General features: G+C 39.3%; 1 protein-coding gene across 1 annotated transcript in view; it reads right to left on the bottom strand.

Moving 5' to 3' along the window:
- The window catches only part of CNST (consortin, connexin sorting protein), a 41,676-nt gene that overhangs the window by 20,013 nt on the left and 4,810 nt on the right, over positions 1 to 16,853 (bottom strand). Inside the window, exons 2-4 of the mRNA XM_064158681.1 lie at positions 6,954 to 7,385; positions 4,320 to 4,525; positions 2,612 to 2,642 (exon numbers count right to left, since the gene is read on the bottom strand). Coding sequence (XP_064014751.1) covers positions 2,612 to 2,642; positions 4,320 to 4,525; positions 6,954 to 7,335 — 619 coding nt within the window. The 5' untranslated portion in view covers positions 7,336 to 7,385. The remainder of the gene's footprint in view (positions 1 to 2,611; positions 2,643 to 4,319; positions 4,526 to 6,953; positions 7,386 to 16,853) is intronic.

Raw genomic sequence — 16,853 nt, 5'->3', positions numbered from 1 at the left:
CTGATGTCTACCTTGCTCATAGGCTTGCTGAGATGTATAAAAACAAAAATCAAAACATAGAAAACACTCTTCTGCTGCTGGTGAGCTCCAAGCTGCATCTCTCTCTCCTAACCGCACCCTCCGTTTTCTCTGACTGATCCACTTTGCTTCCCAACCCCTGGCCAAACCTCCATTCTTCTTTGGGACTGGAGTAAGGTTGAGAAGGGTAGGGGAAGGTTAAGGGACAGCTGGGAGCCCCTCCTAGGGACTCAGGTTTCTGGGAGGGCTGCTGTGTTTCTGCATTCCCTTTTACCTTGTATATTTCTGTATATAACTGTATCCACTGTAAATATCTGCTTGTGTATTGTGCTAAGCTGTAAATAATAAGCTTCATTCAATTTCCAGAGCCTGATGAGCTTAGTCTGGGTGATTTCCAAAGTGTGTGTGTGTGTGTGAACACCCAAACCATCACATCTTTTATTTGGTAAGGTTGAGAGGGGTAGGGGGAAGGTGAAGGAGCAGGTGAGCCCCTCCTGGGGACTCAGATTTCTGGGAGGGCTGTTGTGTTTCTGTATTACCTTTTACCTTGTATATTTACAGTATATACAGTCATACATAGAAACCAAACCATATATACCCAAAGCATCACAGCTAGCATTCTCTGCTTGGAAGAAAATAATACCAGACACAAACCCAACAAGTAAGAAGTAAAATAAAATCGAGATAAATTCAAAAAATGAAAATCCTATTATCTTCATCAGTTCACTTTTCCAACATGCCCTCAGTCCTAAAGGAGTTTTTCCACAGAAGGAATGAGAAAAAATGTATTATGCTGACAGTTCTTAACAGAAAACAAAACCTCAGGAAAATGAAAAGCAAAACAATTACACAAATACCTGCATGTAACTCTCAAGAAATATAGGCATATGCCATTAACCATGAGAAACTGAAAATGTCTCCTTTCCACTGCCTAGCTGAGAGTATTTAACATTTCCCCAACTCAAACTTTCTAAAAGATTCCCTCCTCCTTTTCAACCACTTTATACAACACTCTTGGACACTGGAGTTCACCTGCTGCCTGCTTTCTGAAGATTCTGCTTACTTTTCTTCTATATGAAGGACTCTTTCCTCTCCCTTAGGGTTATATATATACTCTTGAAGGTACACTGAGATGTACATATTTTGTAATAGGGTATTTCTAGTTCCATCAAGCCTGATTAGTTCTGTTTAAAGCCATGTTTTGCCATCTGTTAGACTGAAATATAATTCTACAGTACAATAAGGATAGAAATACAGTGAATGAGGTTCTTAATAATACAGAAAAACCATTTTCCATTATTCATGCTAATTAGAATACTGCAGTAATTATTACTAAAGCACAGCCAGTACTTGTTATTCTTGTTGGCCTCATACAACATATACATAGCAGGGCTTATGAACAACACTATGAATGGAAAAAACATTCTTTGCCTTCAAGAAATCTGTTATTAGAAACAGAATTACAGATCACAGAGATAGCCTTAGAGGATCTCAGAAACAAACCCTGAATTATTGTTGTTAATATAAAGGTCTACAGCTGATGAATTAAAACGCCTGTCATGGATAATTAATACAGTGCAACATGATCAAGTAAGTTCTTTATTAGGCTCAGGAAACTGATGGTTGTGAGTACGGAGGCTATATCCTTCATGAATATGTATTATACAGTGGTGTTGAATTCCACACATCAGGTGTGCATTGCATGAAAAATACTGCCTTGATCAGCTTTAAATAAAGTGTCTTCCCATTACATCATCTAGCAACTAGAAGCTATCACTGAATGTACTGCATTTCCCTCTGCAGAGCCATAACTTAGAATCATAGAATCAACCAGGTTGGAAGGGATCTCCAAGATCATCCAGTCCAACCTAGCACCCAGCCCTAGCCAGTCAACTAGACCATGGCACTAAGTGCCTCAGCCAGGCTTTTCTTGAACACCTCCAGGGATGGTGACTCCACCACCTCCCTGGGCAGCCCATTCCAATGCCAATCACTCTCTCTGTGAAGAACTTCCTCCTAACATCCAGCCTAGACTTCCCCTGGCACAACTTGAGACTGTGTCCCCTTGTTCTATTGCTGGTTGCCTGGGAGAAGAGGCCACCCCCCCACCTGGCTACAACCTCCTTTCAGGTAGTACACATTCTAATAAATTGTTGTGATGATTTTGTTCTTACTATAGCAGTGCCCTATTTGATACAACAGAACAGATACCTTATCTAGATCAGGCATAATTCCAGTGAATAATACTTAAACCAGAAGTTCTTTGAAAGTATTTTCTTACTTCCTTGTTTGTGCATGAATATTAATGATTGTATCAGCACAACTTTTGAAAATGGATTTATTACTGAATATGAATGATTATATCAGCAGAACTTATGAAAGTGGATTTTTTACTTAACTCATATTTCAGCTGTGTGATTAAGAAGGACTTGCTAACAGATTGTAGCTTCACTTGTGGGTAAATCACAGCTGTTGACTTCCTTCTAATCCTGACCCACCACCTTCGAGTCATGAGTAAAGCATTTGTCTTTTATGTTTTACCACGCCAGATTGTACTAATACAGTGTAACAATTTCTACAAGTAAAAGGATACATTCCTCCTCTTGAAAATAGGTCTCAGCTATCTGAAAAAGTAAAAAAAAAAATTAGGATTTTATGATTTTTATGACAGCAGTAAGGATGTAGTATGAACTTTTAATCATATTTTTTTAAACAAGTTTTAAACTGTTTAGCAAGGTCATATTTAGTCTGGCTGAAATACAAGGTTCACTCTAAAAGACATTCTTATTTGATGAAAGATGTTTAAAATCATCAAACTACAATGAAATCATAGAATCATCATAGAATCTTAGAATCCATCAGGTTGGAAGAGACCTCCAAGATCATCCAGTCCAACCTATCCCCCAGCCCTAGCCAGTCACCTAGACCATGGCACTAAATGCCTCATCTAGAAATATGAAGTACTCTCTCACAAACAGATCTGTGCAAATGTTCATTGGGTTTTCTTGTTAAAACAACAATTACTTTAGAAACATTTTTAATGATCACATTAGTAAGTGTCAAAATTATGTAGTACTGTGCTTACTGATATGACTCAAACATTTTGAATTCTGTCAATGATCATCATTTCCTTTTGCTTGACCAAATCAAGGTCCTTCCTGACCCTCCTGAGCATTGCAGTGCAGTGTGATAAAATGAAAAAAATGGGAAATGAGTTTCCTGACTGATGAGGAAAGACCAATCTTGAGTAAGATACTAAAAATGTCACCTATCACCTATCAAATTAAAAAAGATGCAGTTTAGAAGTTTACAAATATCACAATCATCCAATTTCTACAATAAAGAAACCAAGCAAAATCAGATGCTGCATAGTATTTATATGTATAACTCATATTAGACACCACAGCCAAACAAAAAGTATTCTAGTCCACTGTCAGTCCGACACAACTAAACTATGTATTAGTACTTTGTCAAGTCCTATTGACATATCAAGCTTACAGCACAATGTCCAGAACAAAAAAGAACAGTTAGTAACAGAAGATCACTTTTCAAATCACCAGCACTTCCTGCAGTCTTCCAGGCATGGCAACTGTGCAACAAGCAAGTAGAATCATAGAATCGACCAGGTTGGAAGAGACCTCCAAGATCATCCAGTCCAACCTAGCACCCAGCCCTAGCCACTCAACCAGACCATGGCACTAAGTGCCTCATCCAGGCTTTGCTTGAACACCTCCAGGGACGGTGACTCCACCACCTCCCTGGGCAGCACATTCCAATGCCAATCACTCTCTGCCAACAACTTCCTCCTAACATCCAGCCTAGACTTCCCCCGGCACAACTTGAGACTGTGTCCCCTTGTTCTGTTGCTGGTTGCCTGGCAGAAGTATCCACTAAGAAACCTTGAATCTTAGCATTCATACATGAAATTCATGTTAGGAAGAAGTCTGCAATAGTAACTTCAGATTTAAAAAGTTACTTAGAAATCAGCTGTCTTTTATCTATACCAGTGTTTAACAAAAATTATTCAAGGTATGTTGAAGAGTGATTTTCCCAAATCTTCCTAGAATTTCATCATACATTGATGTAGAAATCCCCCCCTTAGGAGTTTCCTTTAACTATACAATTTACTTTTGAGGAAATTTATAATTGAACATGGAGACCTTTGCAGAGATATTCATCTTGTGGACCTGTTATACAGCAAAATAACCTGTCCAAATGGCATCTATTGAATGAATGCATCTTTTCCCTAGTGAATAAAAGTCTCAAAATTGTGTTCAACATTCTGTGATCATATGAAGTACCTGATGGAGACACAGGGGAAGTATCTTTGAATCCATCTGCTCGACCTCCTCACGGAGCAAAGAGAAAAGAGACTGCAACGTTTGCTTTTGTTCTCTTTGGTCAAAGCTTTCATTTGCTTCAACAGCATTTTCACCATGCACAGAATCTGTATCTCTAATAAGAGTATTTTCCTCGTTGATTGCTGTGGTTCCCACTGTAACAACTCCTTTAAAAAGAACAAATACTTAAGTTAGAACTAAGGAAAAAACCCCAAACCAATCCATCAAGTTGGCTTTCTAGGGAATTTCAATATGAAAGCTATAAATAAAACTGTAGTATCATCTATGCAAGTATATAATACATTGGTCTTGTCTAGATTAGCTGTAGTAGGTCTGTCTCACACATCAAAAAATATTGTAACATAGAAATTTAATCCAGTTAAAGATGTAACTGCTTACTGCAGGGGGTTGCACTAGATGACCTTTAAAGGTCCCTTCCAAGCCAAACCATTCTGTAATACATCAGGTATTTTTGTACACTTCCAGTTGGGACCAGAGCTTAACTGCAGGGAAAGAAACTCCTCTTCTAGTCACAAATTTTCCACAGAGTTTTTACAAAAATGTTACAAAATTACTAAAATAAAGTAAAAAAGCATTTGGAGTAATGTTACAGCTTCAGCTAAAATAATCTATTCTTAGATCCAAATGGACAAGCATCTATGTCAAGACTAAATTATAATATAGCAGAGAAAAAAAGCAGGCTGTTCGTAAGGAAAGTCACTCTCTCTGGCAACAACTTTCTCCTAACATCCAGCCTAGACTTCCCCCAGCACAACTTGAGACTGTGTCCCCTTGTTCTGTTGCTGGTTGCCTATGAGAAGAGACGAACCCCCACCTGGCTACAACCTCCCTTCAGGTAGTTGTAGACAGCAATGAGGTCCCCCCTGAGCCTCCTCTTCTCCAGGCTGCACACCCCCAGCTCCCTCAGCCTCTCCTCATAGGCTTTGTGTTCCAGGCCCCTCACCAGCTTTGTTGCCCTTCTCTGGACACCTTCCAGCATCTCAGCATCTCTCTTGAATTGAGGAGCCCAGAACAGGACACAGCACTCAAGGTGTGGCCTGACCAGTGTTGAATACAGGGGCAGAATAACCTCTCTCGTCCTGCTGGCCACACTGTTCCTGATACAGGCCAGGATACCATTGGCTCTCTTGGCCACCTGGGCACACTGCTGCCTCATCTTCAGCCTACTATCCACCAGTACTCCCAGGTCCCTTTCTTCCTGGCTGCTCTCCAGCCCTTAATGTTCATCACAACTGAAAGCCTACAGTGATGATTCAAATTTAAAATTTAGGGATTGAGAAAGGCATCAGCTCATCCACTGAAGGCTCCACAACTCTATTTTTTGTTATTTTAAACTCTTTATTAAGTAAATTATCCAAGTCAGGAAAATGAATAATCTCTGCAAGTGGCTATTTTCACAGGGCTTACTGGCAGACAAAATATAAGTGTAATACAACATTGCTTTTTCAATGTTAATGCAAGTCTCCATCTTCCAGTATTTATTTGGGCTTGCTGTGGGCCAAAAGTAGCAAGAAACATAACTGGATGTGACACACAAACCAGGAAGTATTTTTACAGATGGAGTTAAGATGGCCTTAATATAGCTTTCTGTTCAGCACATGATCATGAAATCAGAACAGAGAGTCCATGTGTTCTGGCAAATCTTTTCTTCCAGAAAAACCACTCCCCAAAATGCATACTTCAATATGCATTTTATTAAGCACTTTATAATAATCACCTGTCACATAAGAAAATATGTTCACTGAAATACACTCAATAGCAACTATCATGAACAAAACCTTCATTTTCATGTTATTGTGGTACTGTTGCTGACACAGTTTAGTTTATAAACTGCATATTATTCCTACATAGAGTTAAGCTGTCACTCACTGGGAATCAAATCCTACTCATAAATTAGTCTCCTGATTCTGAAGCAGGGCCTTAAAGCTCTATGAGTGAATTCTACCTTGTCCTATTTAAACACAAGAGAGCATTTGTGCCTTAGTAACATTTTTTTTAGGCAGAATCACTTTGCATGCTATTCTATTATAAAGATCTGAGATCACAGATTGATTGTGGTGGTTTTTCCTTTTCTTCCCCCTCTGTGTTCTTGAAAACAGCACACAACACTCTTTTTTCCAGTCCAACCTATCACCCAGCCCTATCCAGTCATCTAGACCATGGCTTTGAAACACAGTAAATTTTGACAGCAGCAGGCCAAGATTTGGTACTCATACCAAGAATTCAGATCTTGACACTGGATCAAGACACTAAAATCTTGCACTTGAGCCTCACGTTCAAATGAACAAAACTACACTGCCCAAATTTCTGGCTATTCCAAACTGGAAGTCACTCATTTTCATACCAAAAGCCTGCACCTCCTTCTACACCTGCTTCTTTGATATGTTCCATTTACTACATAATCAGAAGGTGAAAACATCTAGAACTGAATCTGATATAGGACTATTAATATTTCTCAGAACAAACAAAACCAAACCTTTTAGTGGAATCATAAAAACCAATCAGTATGACAACTAAAATACATCTTTCATAACAGAACAACATTCCCCACCACTACTCCCCCCAGTAAAGTACCTTTAGATTTTTTAGTGGAGCTTCTTCTGCTTCTTGGACTTCTTTTTCCACCTGTCTGTTTTTCTGTAGTAGGCTTTTCCTCCAGCTGGGTGTCCATATGGACATTTACAGACATCCTCTCAGTCTCACTTTCCTTACAGCTCTGGGTACAGTCTCCAATGTCCATATTCTCATTATTATTGATGCTGTCCTGCTTGCCTTTATCCTGTTGTCCCATAGCAATATTGGTCAGAACCTCATTCCCATCGCTGTCAAGTTGATTTTCATTTTCATCAGCTGAAGAAACCAAATGAGATGCCAAACTTTCTACCCTATAGTCAGCAGGAAGAGTGTCCTTTGAGTCTATTTGTACATCATTTGGTGGAAATTCTCTGTCATCCATTAGCGCGTCGCTTGTTGAACTGCTTAATCTCCCTCAAAGTATTTTTAGACCTAAAACATAAACCCAGAAGAAGCATTTATAGTATGTGTATTATAATGGATAAGTCAGAAGAAGCATTTATAATATGTGTATTATAATGGATAATTCAGAAGAAGCATTTATAATGTGTGTATTATAATGGATAAATCAGAAGAAGCATTTATAATATGAGTCTTATAATGGATAAATGAACTTGTACATAATGCCAGCCAATGAAGAATCACATTGGCCAACTGATACAGTTTGTAAGTATGAGAAAACTCATTGTTCCATTGTAGATTTTAAAGCAAAGCATATCTAAACACAAAAACCTATTTATAAACTCCTATTTTTATCCAGTTACAATCGCTTCTGGTTACCTGACCAATAGCACAGCTGATCTTTAAGGCAGTGCTCAGTGTTACAGCTGAGCTAATGAGAAAAACATGAAGACAAACAGAAACCACCCCCTAACCCCCCTTTAATCCATAGCTAAAACAAAAACATTCTTGTCACATAAGATCATACTTTGTCTGAAATAAAAATAAACTAGGGGGGAGAGGAATAAAAGCAGAACAATTTTGAATTCTGCTGGTGATGGAATTGCATCAAATCCGTAGGTAGGTGCAAGCAGAACCTGTCTATTGGCTCAGACTGGCACTTTAAAGAAAACATTCCATGTGCCTTCAGTATGCACAGAAGCAGATGGTTTGTTAATAAAAAAAATTAATCCTCCACCTACTCTCAGAAGGGTTCAACTTTCCCTTTTTGTGAATATGCAACTCTAATCAATGCTGCAATTCGATGCATGTTCACAGGAGATAAAGGGTAATAGCAGCAGATTTACATGGTACTCTATCAGTCTTAAGCATTTAAAAGCACAGTAATATTTCTGATTTAACTTAGCAACTGTATAGATGAAATACAGCTTCATTATGTACATCTCCTTAGGTTTAGTTCACACATTTGAAGTAGCAAAATGCTTGCATTACAGAAGAGCATAGACAAACCTCCTCCAACAGTTTCCTATCCCTTCCTTTAAATGAAGAGGTGTTTTAGGAAACCTGTCTTCATCAGGCATTCTTTATATTTATGTCCTGGTATATAAAAACTGAAATATTCACCTGCTAAATATGCAAAATAATAATTTTATTTTATTGTACTAGAAGAATTCAAACTGAAGGAAAATAAAACAAAGTGCATTACAAAATAAGTATGTTTCTAACATACTTATTTTCTGATATAGCAGGTAATCCTAGAAACAATTTTCAAACATATAAAGGACAAAAAGGTCATCAAGTGTGGTTCCTGAGGATTTATGATAGGTAAATAGTCCTTAACAGACTTGATAGGTTAAGGAGTGACTGATCTAGCAAGTAAGGGGGGAGCAATGGATGCTGTCTACCTTGACTTAGGTAAGGCTTTGACACAGTCTCCAATAACAATGTCACAGATAAGCATTCAAAGCACAGGCTGGATGGTAGTGAGGAGTTCAAGGAAGCATGTAGAGGGCAACAAGCAACCATCAGCTGTGCAATGCTAAAGCAAAAGTCAGCACCAGCTAGGACAACTCCATCTCTGCTTCCAACCTGAAGAACTTCTTAACCATTTCCAGCCATGCCAGTCTAACAAAACCCCACCACCTATACTGTAACATAAAAACTGTGCCAAGAGAGGTTTAGACTGGGCATTAGGAAGCATTTCTTTATCAGGAGTGTGGTCTAGCGCTGGAAGAGCCTTCCTGAGTGGTCAATGTCCCAGGCAGTTGGAATCATTGTAGGTCCCTTCCAACTCAAATATTCTTTTCTAGAACAAAACTTATACAATAGAGGCATAAATGGTATACTCTTTGGGCAACCAAGTAAGAAAATTGGCTTTCTTAGACAAGGGGAACTCTAGAGGAGATATGTATTTGGAGAACACCTCTGTGCATTACAAGAATGATTCTTAACCAAGCCCTTTTCTCTCAAATAGAGATAAACACAAAGTATAAAAGGACAGAAGTTTAATCAGACTAGCAAACATCAGAACAAGAAAACAGTCTTCACAAACACTCACACTGTAGTTTTGTTGATTTATTGATAACTGTTCTAAAGCACTAAAGAAAAAAAATCCCAAGCAGTAAGTTAAACTTGACAGGTTTGCTTCTCATTCTTCCTAGCGCACAAACTAGTAACTACTGCTGCCCTCTTCAGCTCATAAATTAAATGATACATCAAATAAAGGAGGTTGAAGTAAATTACCCAAGGCCAATTAGGGATTAGTTTTAACAGCACTGAATGTCAGGATGTCCTACCATCATCGTCTTGCTTCTATCAGCAGACAACACTTTATCCTTTCAACAGCTATCACAGGGAAACAGAGTGCGTGAGTGTATCTGAACAAAGTGTTTCCTATTAGATTGTGCAGAATGTGGAAAAGATGGTTTTGACAAGTGACATTTTCTATAGAGGAAGCTAACATTTTGATAGACAATGTTAACTTATTTCCTTTTAACATGTGGCTAAAAGCATAGTGCCTCTCTAACTGAGAAGCTGGAGAGCTTCTCCAGCTAGCACAGATCAACGTTTCTTGGCTTACAGTTTGAAATTCAGTATCCTCCAAATCAAAGTAGCCCTGAAAATCTATTCCTTTCTAGAATACTTAGGGCTCCTTAGAAAATCAAAATCCAAAAAGGGCCAGTTCAAGGAACATAGAATGGTCTTGGCTTTGATAATTTCAGAGATTTCTTTTTTGCTCCCCAGACAAATCCGTTTTCCCCTCTTGTTTTCAATGTAGCTGTCCTGGAGTCCTGTATACCCCAAAATCCCTCTCCCTCAGTGGTTCGAGTGGGAACACAAACCCTATGAGGAAAGGCTGAGGGAGCTGGGGTTGTTTAGCCTGGAGAAGAGGAGGCTCAGGGGGGACCTAACTGCTGTCTACAACTACCTGAAGGGAGGCTGTAGCCAGGTGGGGGTTGGTCTCTTCTCCCAGGCAACCAGCAACAGAACAAGGGGACACAGTCTCAAGTTGTGCTGGGGGAAGTCTAGGCTGGATGTTAGGAGGAAGTTCTGGACAGAGTCACCATCCCCTTTTTGTCAAGAAAAGCCTGGATGAGGCACTCAGTGCCATGGTCTAGATGACTGGCTAGGGCTGGGTGCTAGGTTGGACTGGATGATCTTGGAGATCCCGTCCAACCTGGTTGATTCTATGATTCTATGTAGTATTTAATTTACTGATCCGGGAAGCATCTGACAGAACAAATTAGGACTGTTAACAGTGTACCCACTGACAAAAAGTTTGAAAAGGTTATAATATTCAAAAAGTTTATGGCAAATCACTTTTTTATTACATTTGACTGCCACCATATAGCTCTTCTGCCAAAGACACTATTTCCCCTCCCATCTCATCCCCATACCACTTAACTATTGTATGATAAATAGGGAGATTTAAGTTTTTTACTTGTTTAAAAGTAAATCTTCTCTTTGTATCACCTGTACTGCTCTATTCAAATTGAATGGGCATTTTAGATTACTTCCCAGAGTTGCTTCTGCTCAATCTTTTCATTAACTTTGATGATAAAACACAAAAAAAATCTGCAATAAGAAGCAGTTAAAAGCATATTTTAGGACTTAATTAAAAAATGATCGTAGCAATAAGAACTCTAAAAGGTATAACAAGAATTCCCTTAAAACAAACAGAACACACTGTATCTTTTAGAGTAAATGAAGCACTCTCTGTGGAATCAGGATTAACCAGTCCTTCTGCTGTGATGAAGAACACCTCATAAAGAGATACCAAACAGAACATTGACCTCAAGTCCCAATGTTTTTTTCCCTGCTTAGATATAACACAAGTGCTGTGGGTACAAGAGAATTCATTCTGTGCTACCAGACACCAGCAAGTAGAGCCATGTATTTTTGCTTTGTGCACAGTACACACAAGCCAAGATGTACATAAATATATAAGAGAATGTAGATCACAATGACATAAGAATTTCAGAGAGGAAGGAATAGCATTGCATGTGGTAACAGTTGTTCAGGCTATGAAATGCCATATAAACAAAAGAACAGGATGGAGAGAGATGTTGTGGAATCCTCATCCTTTTAAAGAAGAAATTAAGCAAGTCTCAAGTTTAGAGACAGGTGAAAGAAAAAGGCAGTATTTGGGATTAAGGGAATTTAATTGTCTTTATTGTTGTGAGCTTTTTTTCTTCTTTACACTTTTGTTTGTTTTAATGAAAGCAGCTTCAGAAGTCCTAGGAAAAAAACACCAAACTACAAATCCAAGACAAGTGTAGATGACAGAGCAGCTACATGTAAAACCAATACACCATTATCAATTTATTAGCTTGCAAGAGAAAAGATAATGCCTACTATTCTATTACAGGAGCTAATCAGCACAAAACCACTATGTTCTTCTGAGAAAGTTCAAATACAACATCTCTGCAACTGTTTGCTGCTTCTGCTCTCATGGCTTAGACCCAGCCAACAGCTAAAGCCCCACACTGCCACTCACACATAGCTATCCCATGCCTGGTGGGATAAGGAAAAAAGGTTGAGATAAGCAGGGTTTAATAAAACAGCACAAAGAGAGAAGAAAGAACAGGAATAACAATGATACTAATGAAACAGTGTATCAAGTGAGCAATACAAAATGCACCACTGACCTGCTATGGCTTGGCCTGATCCTGCCCCACCACAGCTACATACTCGCCTTGTCCCAGCTGGCCCTCCCCTTATATAGCAGGCATGACGCCACTATGGCATACACTGGCTAGTTCAGCTGTCTGTCTTGGCTGTGGCCTCTGCCAGCTTCTTGTGGTTGAATAAATAAATAAATAAAATAAACCTTGAAGCAAAGATACACCTAAAGAAACCTGGAACATTATCACTGAATTGTTTCGAGTGCCCTTGCCTCACCACAGCCAAGAAAAAGAGAATCAGAGAAAAGCACTAGTTGTTGAAGATGTACTTGACCATCCCAGAGTTTGCTGCAGAAGTGACAGGAGACAAAGAAGGCAGGCAATTAATTTAGCTCTAATCACCTCACAAAGTCAGAGTGCTTGCAGCTAGCAGAATTCTGCTCTGCGATGTTTTATGGACAACAGTTAATGGTTGGAATGCTGCTGCTTCTAGAGAATAGGAAACTGTGGTGGTTTGGGGGTTACCCGCCCCCCCACACTTTAGAAGGTACCCCACTAGACTCAGCTGGGCTCTGGGAATATAAATGAAGCTATTTATTTACAGTTAGCACAATATACAAGCAGATATTTACAGTATATACAGAAATAGACAAAGTAAAAGGTAATACAGAAACACAACAGCCCTCCCAGAAACCTGAGTCCCCAGGAGGGGCTCTCAACCACCCCTGCACCTTCCCCCTGCCCCTCTCAACCTTACCCCAGTCCCAAGGAAGAAAAGAGGTTCAGCCAAGAGGTTAAGAAGCAAAGGTGAGTGGCAGGTGAGGTTAGGAAGATGCAGCTCAGTCCGAGCCCAGCCAGAAAGTGCCGAGGAAAATGGCGAGAGTGTTATCTAGTCATATTTATGTCTGTACTTCCATTAGCCAACCTTACAGCTTTGCTGGAAACAATTAACATGCTGTTGTGCTGCTTACAGCATGGACTCATTAGCACTTTATCATTTCACAAGATAATCTTAAGTACAATCTCATTACTGAACAGCCTCAATGTGAGAGAGTATCATTAATACCTTCCTGACTGTTCAGTTTGCCCTGTTTGGCTTTTGCAGTGACTTACTAGAGGTTAAAGCTGTCTTTACACATGTTTTCTGCTACTGTGTGAGATAAAGGGTTTAGCAGGTCTGTCTATTCAAATGTTGTTTTGTCTGCTGCCCTTTGAGAAGCACTCAGATGCAGGATTTTTAAGTTTCATTTCTCTGCATTTACAAACATATCTGAGCGTGCACACTGGTGACTTGGCACTCTGTGACACTGAAGTGACATTTCTCAAGTAGCAGTGGCCTTTAAAGGCATGCTGATCTTTATAAACAGCAGGAATAGTGAGGTTTTGAGAGGAAGTTCCACATGCTATTTTCAACCTCTAAGCTTCCTAGCCATACTGCATATTCACAGCTTCACTGAAAGAACGATAAACACATACTGCCAAGCATAAGCTATGCTTCCACACGCAGCGTCACCAGGACTGCTTCACTCAGCAGCCAAATACAAGAGCTTGTCTGGGAACAAAGAGTATCTTTTAATGAACATATGACAGAGTTCAGATGACAATTCTGCACAGGCAAACTCTTTTTCAGTACTCAAACTAGACAATGATCAGTCCCCCAAGTGTTTGAATGGGTTTCAAGGTTCACTACAACAAACTACACTGAATTACAAGGATAAAAGGTGACCTCACCATTTAATGTGTTCATTCTTTTTTCTTGACTGCAGCAAACCACCAGAACCTATCTCAGGTAGGGGTAATGGGTAGCAGAATAGACTGGTTTAGACTACAGAATTTACATCCCTGATCACAGAGTCATAGAATCAAGCAGGTTGAAGAGACCTCCAAGATCATTCAGTCCAACCTAGCACCCAGCCCTAGCCAGTCATCTAGACCATGGCACTAAGTGCCTCATCCAGGCTTTTCTTCAACACCTCCAGGGACAGTGACTCCACCACCTCCCTGGGCAGCCCATTCCAATGCCAATCACTCTCTCTGTGAAGAAGATTTAGCCAGGCTAAAATCAAATCTAACTCTAGATATTCATAGAACCAACCAGGCTGGAAGAGACCTCCAAGATCATTCAGTCCAACCTAGCACCCAGCCCTAGCCAGTCATCTAGACCATGGCACTAAGTGCCTCAGCCAGGCTTTTGACAAAAAGGGGATGGTGACTCCACCACCTCCCTGGGCAGCCCATTCCAATGCCAATCACTCTTTCTGCCAACAACTTCCTCCCAACATCCAGCCTAGACTTCCCCCGGCACAACCTGAGACTGTGTCCCCTTGTTCTCTTGCTGGTTGCCTGGGAGAAGAGACCAACCCTCACCTGGCTACAGCCTCCCTTCAGGGAGTTGTAGACAGCAATGAGGTCCCCCCTGAGCCTCCTCTTCTACTTTTATAAAGAGTCTAGACAAACACTGGTCAGGAATAACCTATGAGTGACTTGTCCTGCCCTGGTATGCACTAATCCCATTCCAAAATCCAGCTTCTTAATCCATTTCTGATCTGATGCTGAGCCCAGTCTGGGACTTCTGCTTCAGCATCAGTGATGACAGTGACTGTCAGCAGAATGGTTGGGTTCAATATTGGGTTCGTATATAGCTGATTATTATTATTGTTACTACTATTAACAACAATAATAGGTTTAGCTTCCTTTTCCAATTAATAAGTCTCTCCCTCATTTCATTTCTCTTCCCTTTGGGAAGAGAGAGGGGATAATGGAGAGTGTCTGTCATTCATTTAGAGGCTGAGCAAGCCCCAACCCTTGACAACTCCACACTTTGCACCTGACAGATGAGCAAGTTTTAGAGTCCTCATCAATACAAAGAAAATTAGCATGGTCAAAACATTCAGCCAGGCTTTAAATCATATCAAAGCTAGAAGCAACCACAAATAGAACAGAAATCTATCCATAACGTTTATGATACAATTCTTGTCCTTAAGTCTTGTCATGAGGATGTGAATTGTTTCATAGATTTTATTTACATACTTGTAGTCTCTTTGTTATCAAACCTGCAGATTCGAGAAGAGGTTAATTAGAAACAGAACTAACTGTCAGAGCATAATTGGCATCATTAAAGAACTAGAACAACCAGCAGCTCTACCAAAACATTCATCAGTTGGTTTTGTATTTCAGAAAGGCAGGGTGCTCTAGTTTTGGTGTTACTCAGTGTCAGGTGCAAATGACTGAGATCAAATCCTTTCTTTGCTCTGAACCTCCTCCATGGAGTTGGTCAAACTGTTAGATCAACTCTAATGCATTTCTTAACTACAAAATAGTGCTTTGCTCCACAGGGAGGTAACAAAGATGAAGAAATTACAAGACTGTTGACATAAACTCTTTGGTAAAGGGTGACCATACAGAAGCTATAAAGAAGTAAGAAATGGACACTTACATTGGGTCAGGTTTTTTGCCCTTAAATGCATGAATGAAAACTCAAATCATGTATAAACCAAAAGAGGCTCATTTAAATGAATCATAATTGTCCCAAATAAATCACTAGTGAAATTTGATTGAAATAATGAAGGTGCTACCACTTAAATCCAGTGTTGAATTTTGCCTTTAGAGCTGTTCAACTCTCAATTCATCTCGACTCTAATTGTGTAAACACATGCCTACTATGTGAGCTGTCTCTACAAATTTACACATACTATTTATTAATAGATCATACAGAGGTTTTCTGAAGCACTCAGTTATCAGGTTTTCTATTAGAATTTGAATGTATGTTTGTAATCCTTGGGCCTGTAAATAGAGATCTAATTTGGTTGAGATGAGTTTTTCAGAAGACTCTTATTACAAAGGCCACTTTAAGTGTGGTTTACATTAAGAAAAGGGACTTTTTCCAACTAGAAAGCTTTAAATATCACAAGCAGTAGTAAAGCCCAGCATCAGTAGTCTAAGAGGGTAAAATCTGATATTACTTAAGATCCCAGCTAGAACAGTTTACATGATACCAAGATTGGAGGACATTTACAGCCTATAGAAACACTGAATTATTACTACAGAAACACTGAATTATTACTAAGATCCAAGCTAAAACAGTTTACATGATACCAAGACTGGAGGACATTTACAGCCTATAGAAACACTGAATTATTACCATTTCTCCTTGTCTTAAAGATGTCATATTTTAATGACATATTTTAGTCTTCCACAAGACAAAAAAAAAAAGAGAAATCCAGATAAGAAACTAAGGAGCTATCAAAACAATGCTGGATAAAAGCAATTCCATATGCTAGCTGTCATAAAATCTCCCCAGGATCAAATGTGTAAGCTTGGCACTATGAATGTAATTCTATCTTATAAAGACAGGAATAATGGAAGATGCCAAACATTACTGAAGAACTTACAAACTAAGTTTCAGGACAGATGTGCCCCAGCTTGTTTATTCTGCCATTAGTCAACTGTGTAACGCTGTAATAACACAATGAATGAACACCTGAACTCTGAAGGTTGATCTAAAATGATAAGATCATCATGCCTTCACTTGGAGGTTCAAAACACACAACATTCCAAGTCTCAACCATTATGAAAAAACTTCCATAATTTGCAAATTCATATATAACAGCAATGACATATCCATTCAGGGAACCTAAAACTCTTCCTGACATGCTCCTATTACAAAGATAAAGCAAATACCAGGATCAGATTTTTTTGGGGGGGAGGTTGTTTTGTTTTGCTTTGTTTTTAAACCACAAAGTTACTTTCAATTAATCTCACTTTGTCCTACAGAAAAATTAAATGAACCCCATGGACAGAGAAGCAGTGTTAAAATCCACACTGCAAGGCCACATGTTAGCAATTTAGTTTGAAGAGATGGAGCAACATGTGAAAA

The sequence above is a fragment of the Pogoniulus pusillus genome, chromosome 18, assembly GCF_015220805.1.
Source record: "Pogoniulus pusillus isolate bPogPus1 chromosome 18, bPogPus1.pri, whole genome shotgun sequence".
Taxonomy (NCBI): Eukaryota; Metazoa; Chordata; class Aves; order Piciformes; family Lybiidae; genus Pogoniulus; species Pogoniulus pusillus.
This window is presented reverse-complemented; position numbering and strand designations above follow the sequence as displayed.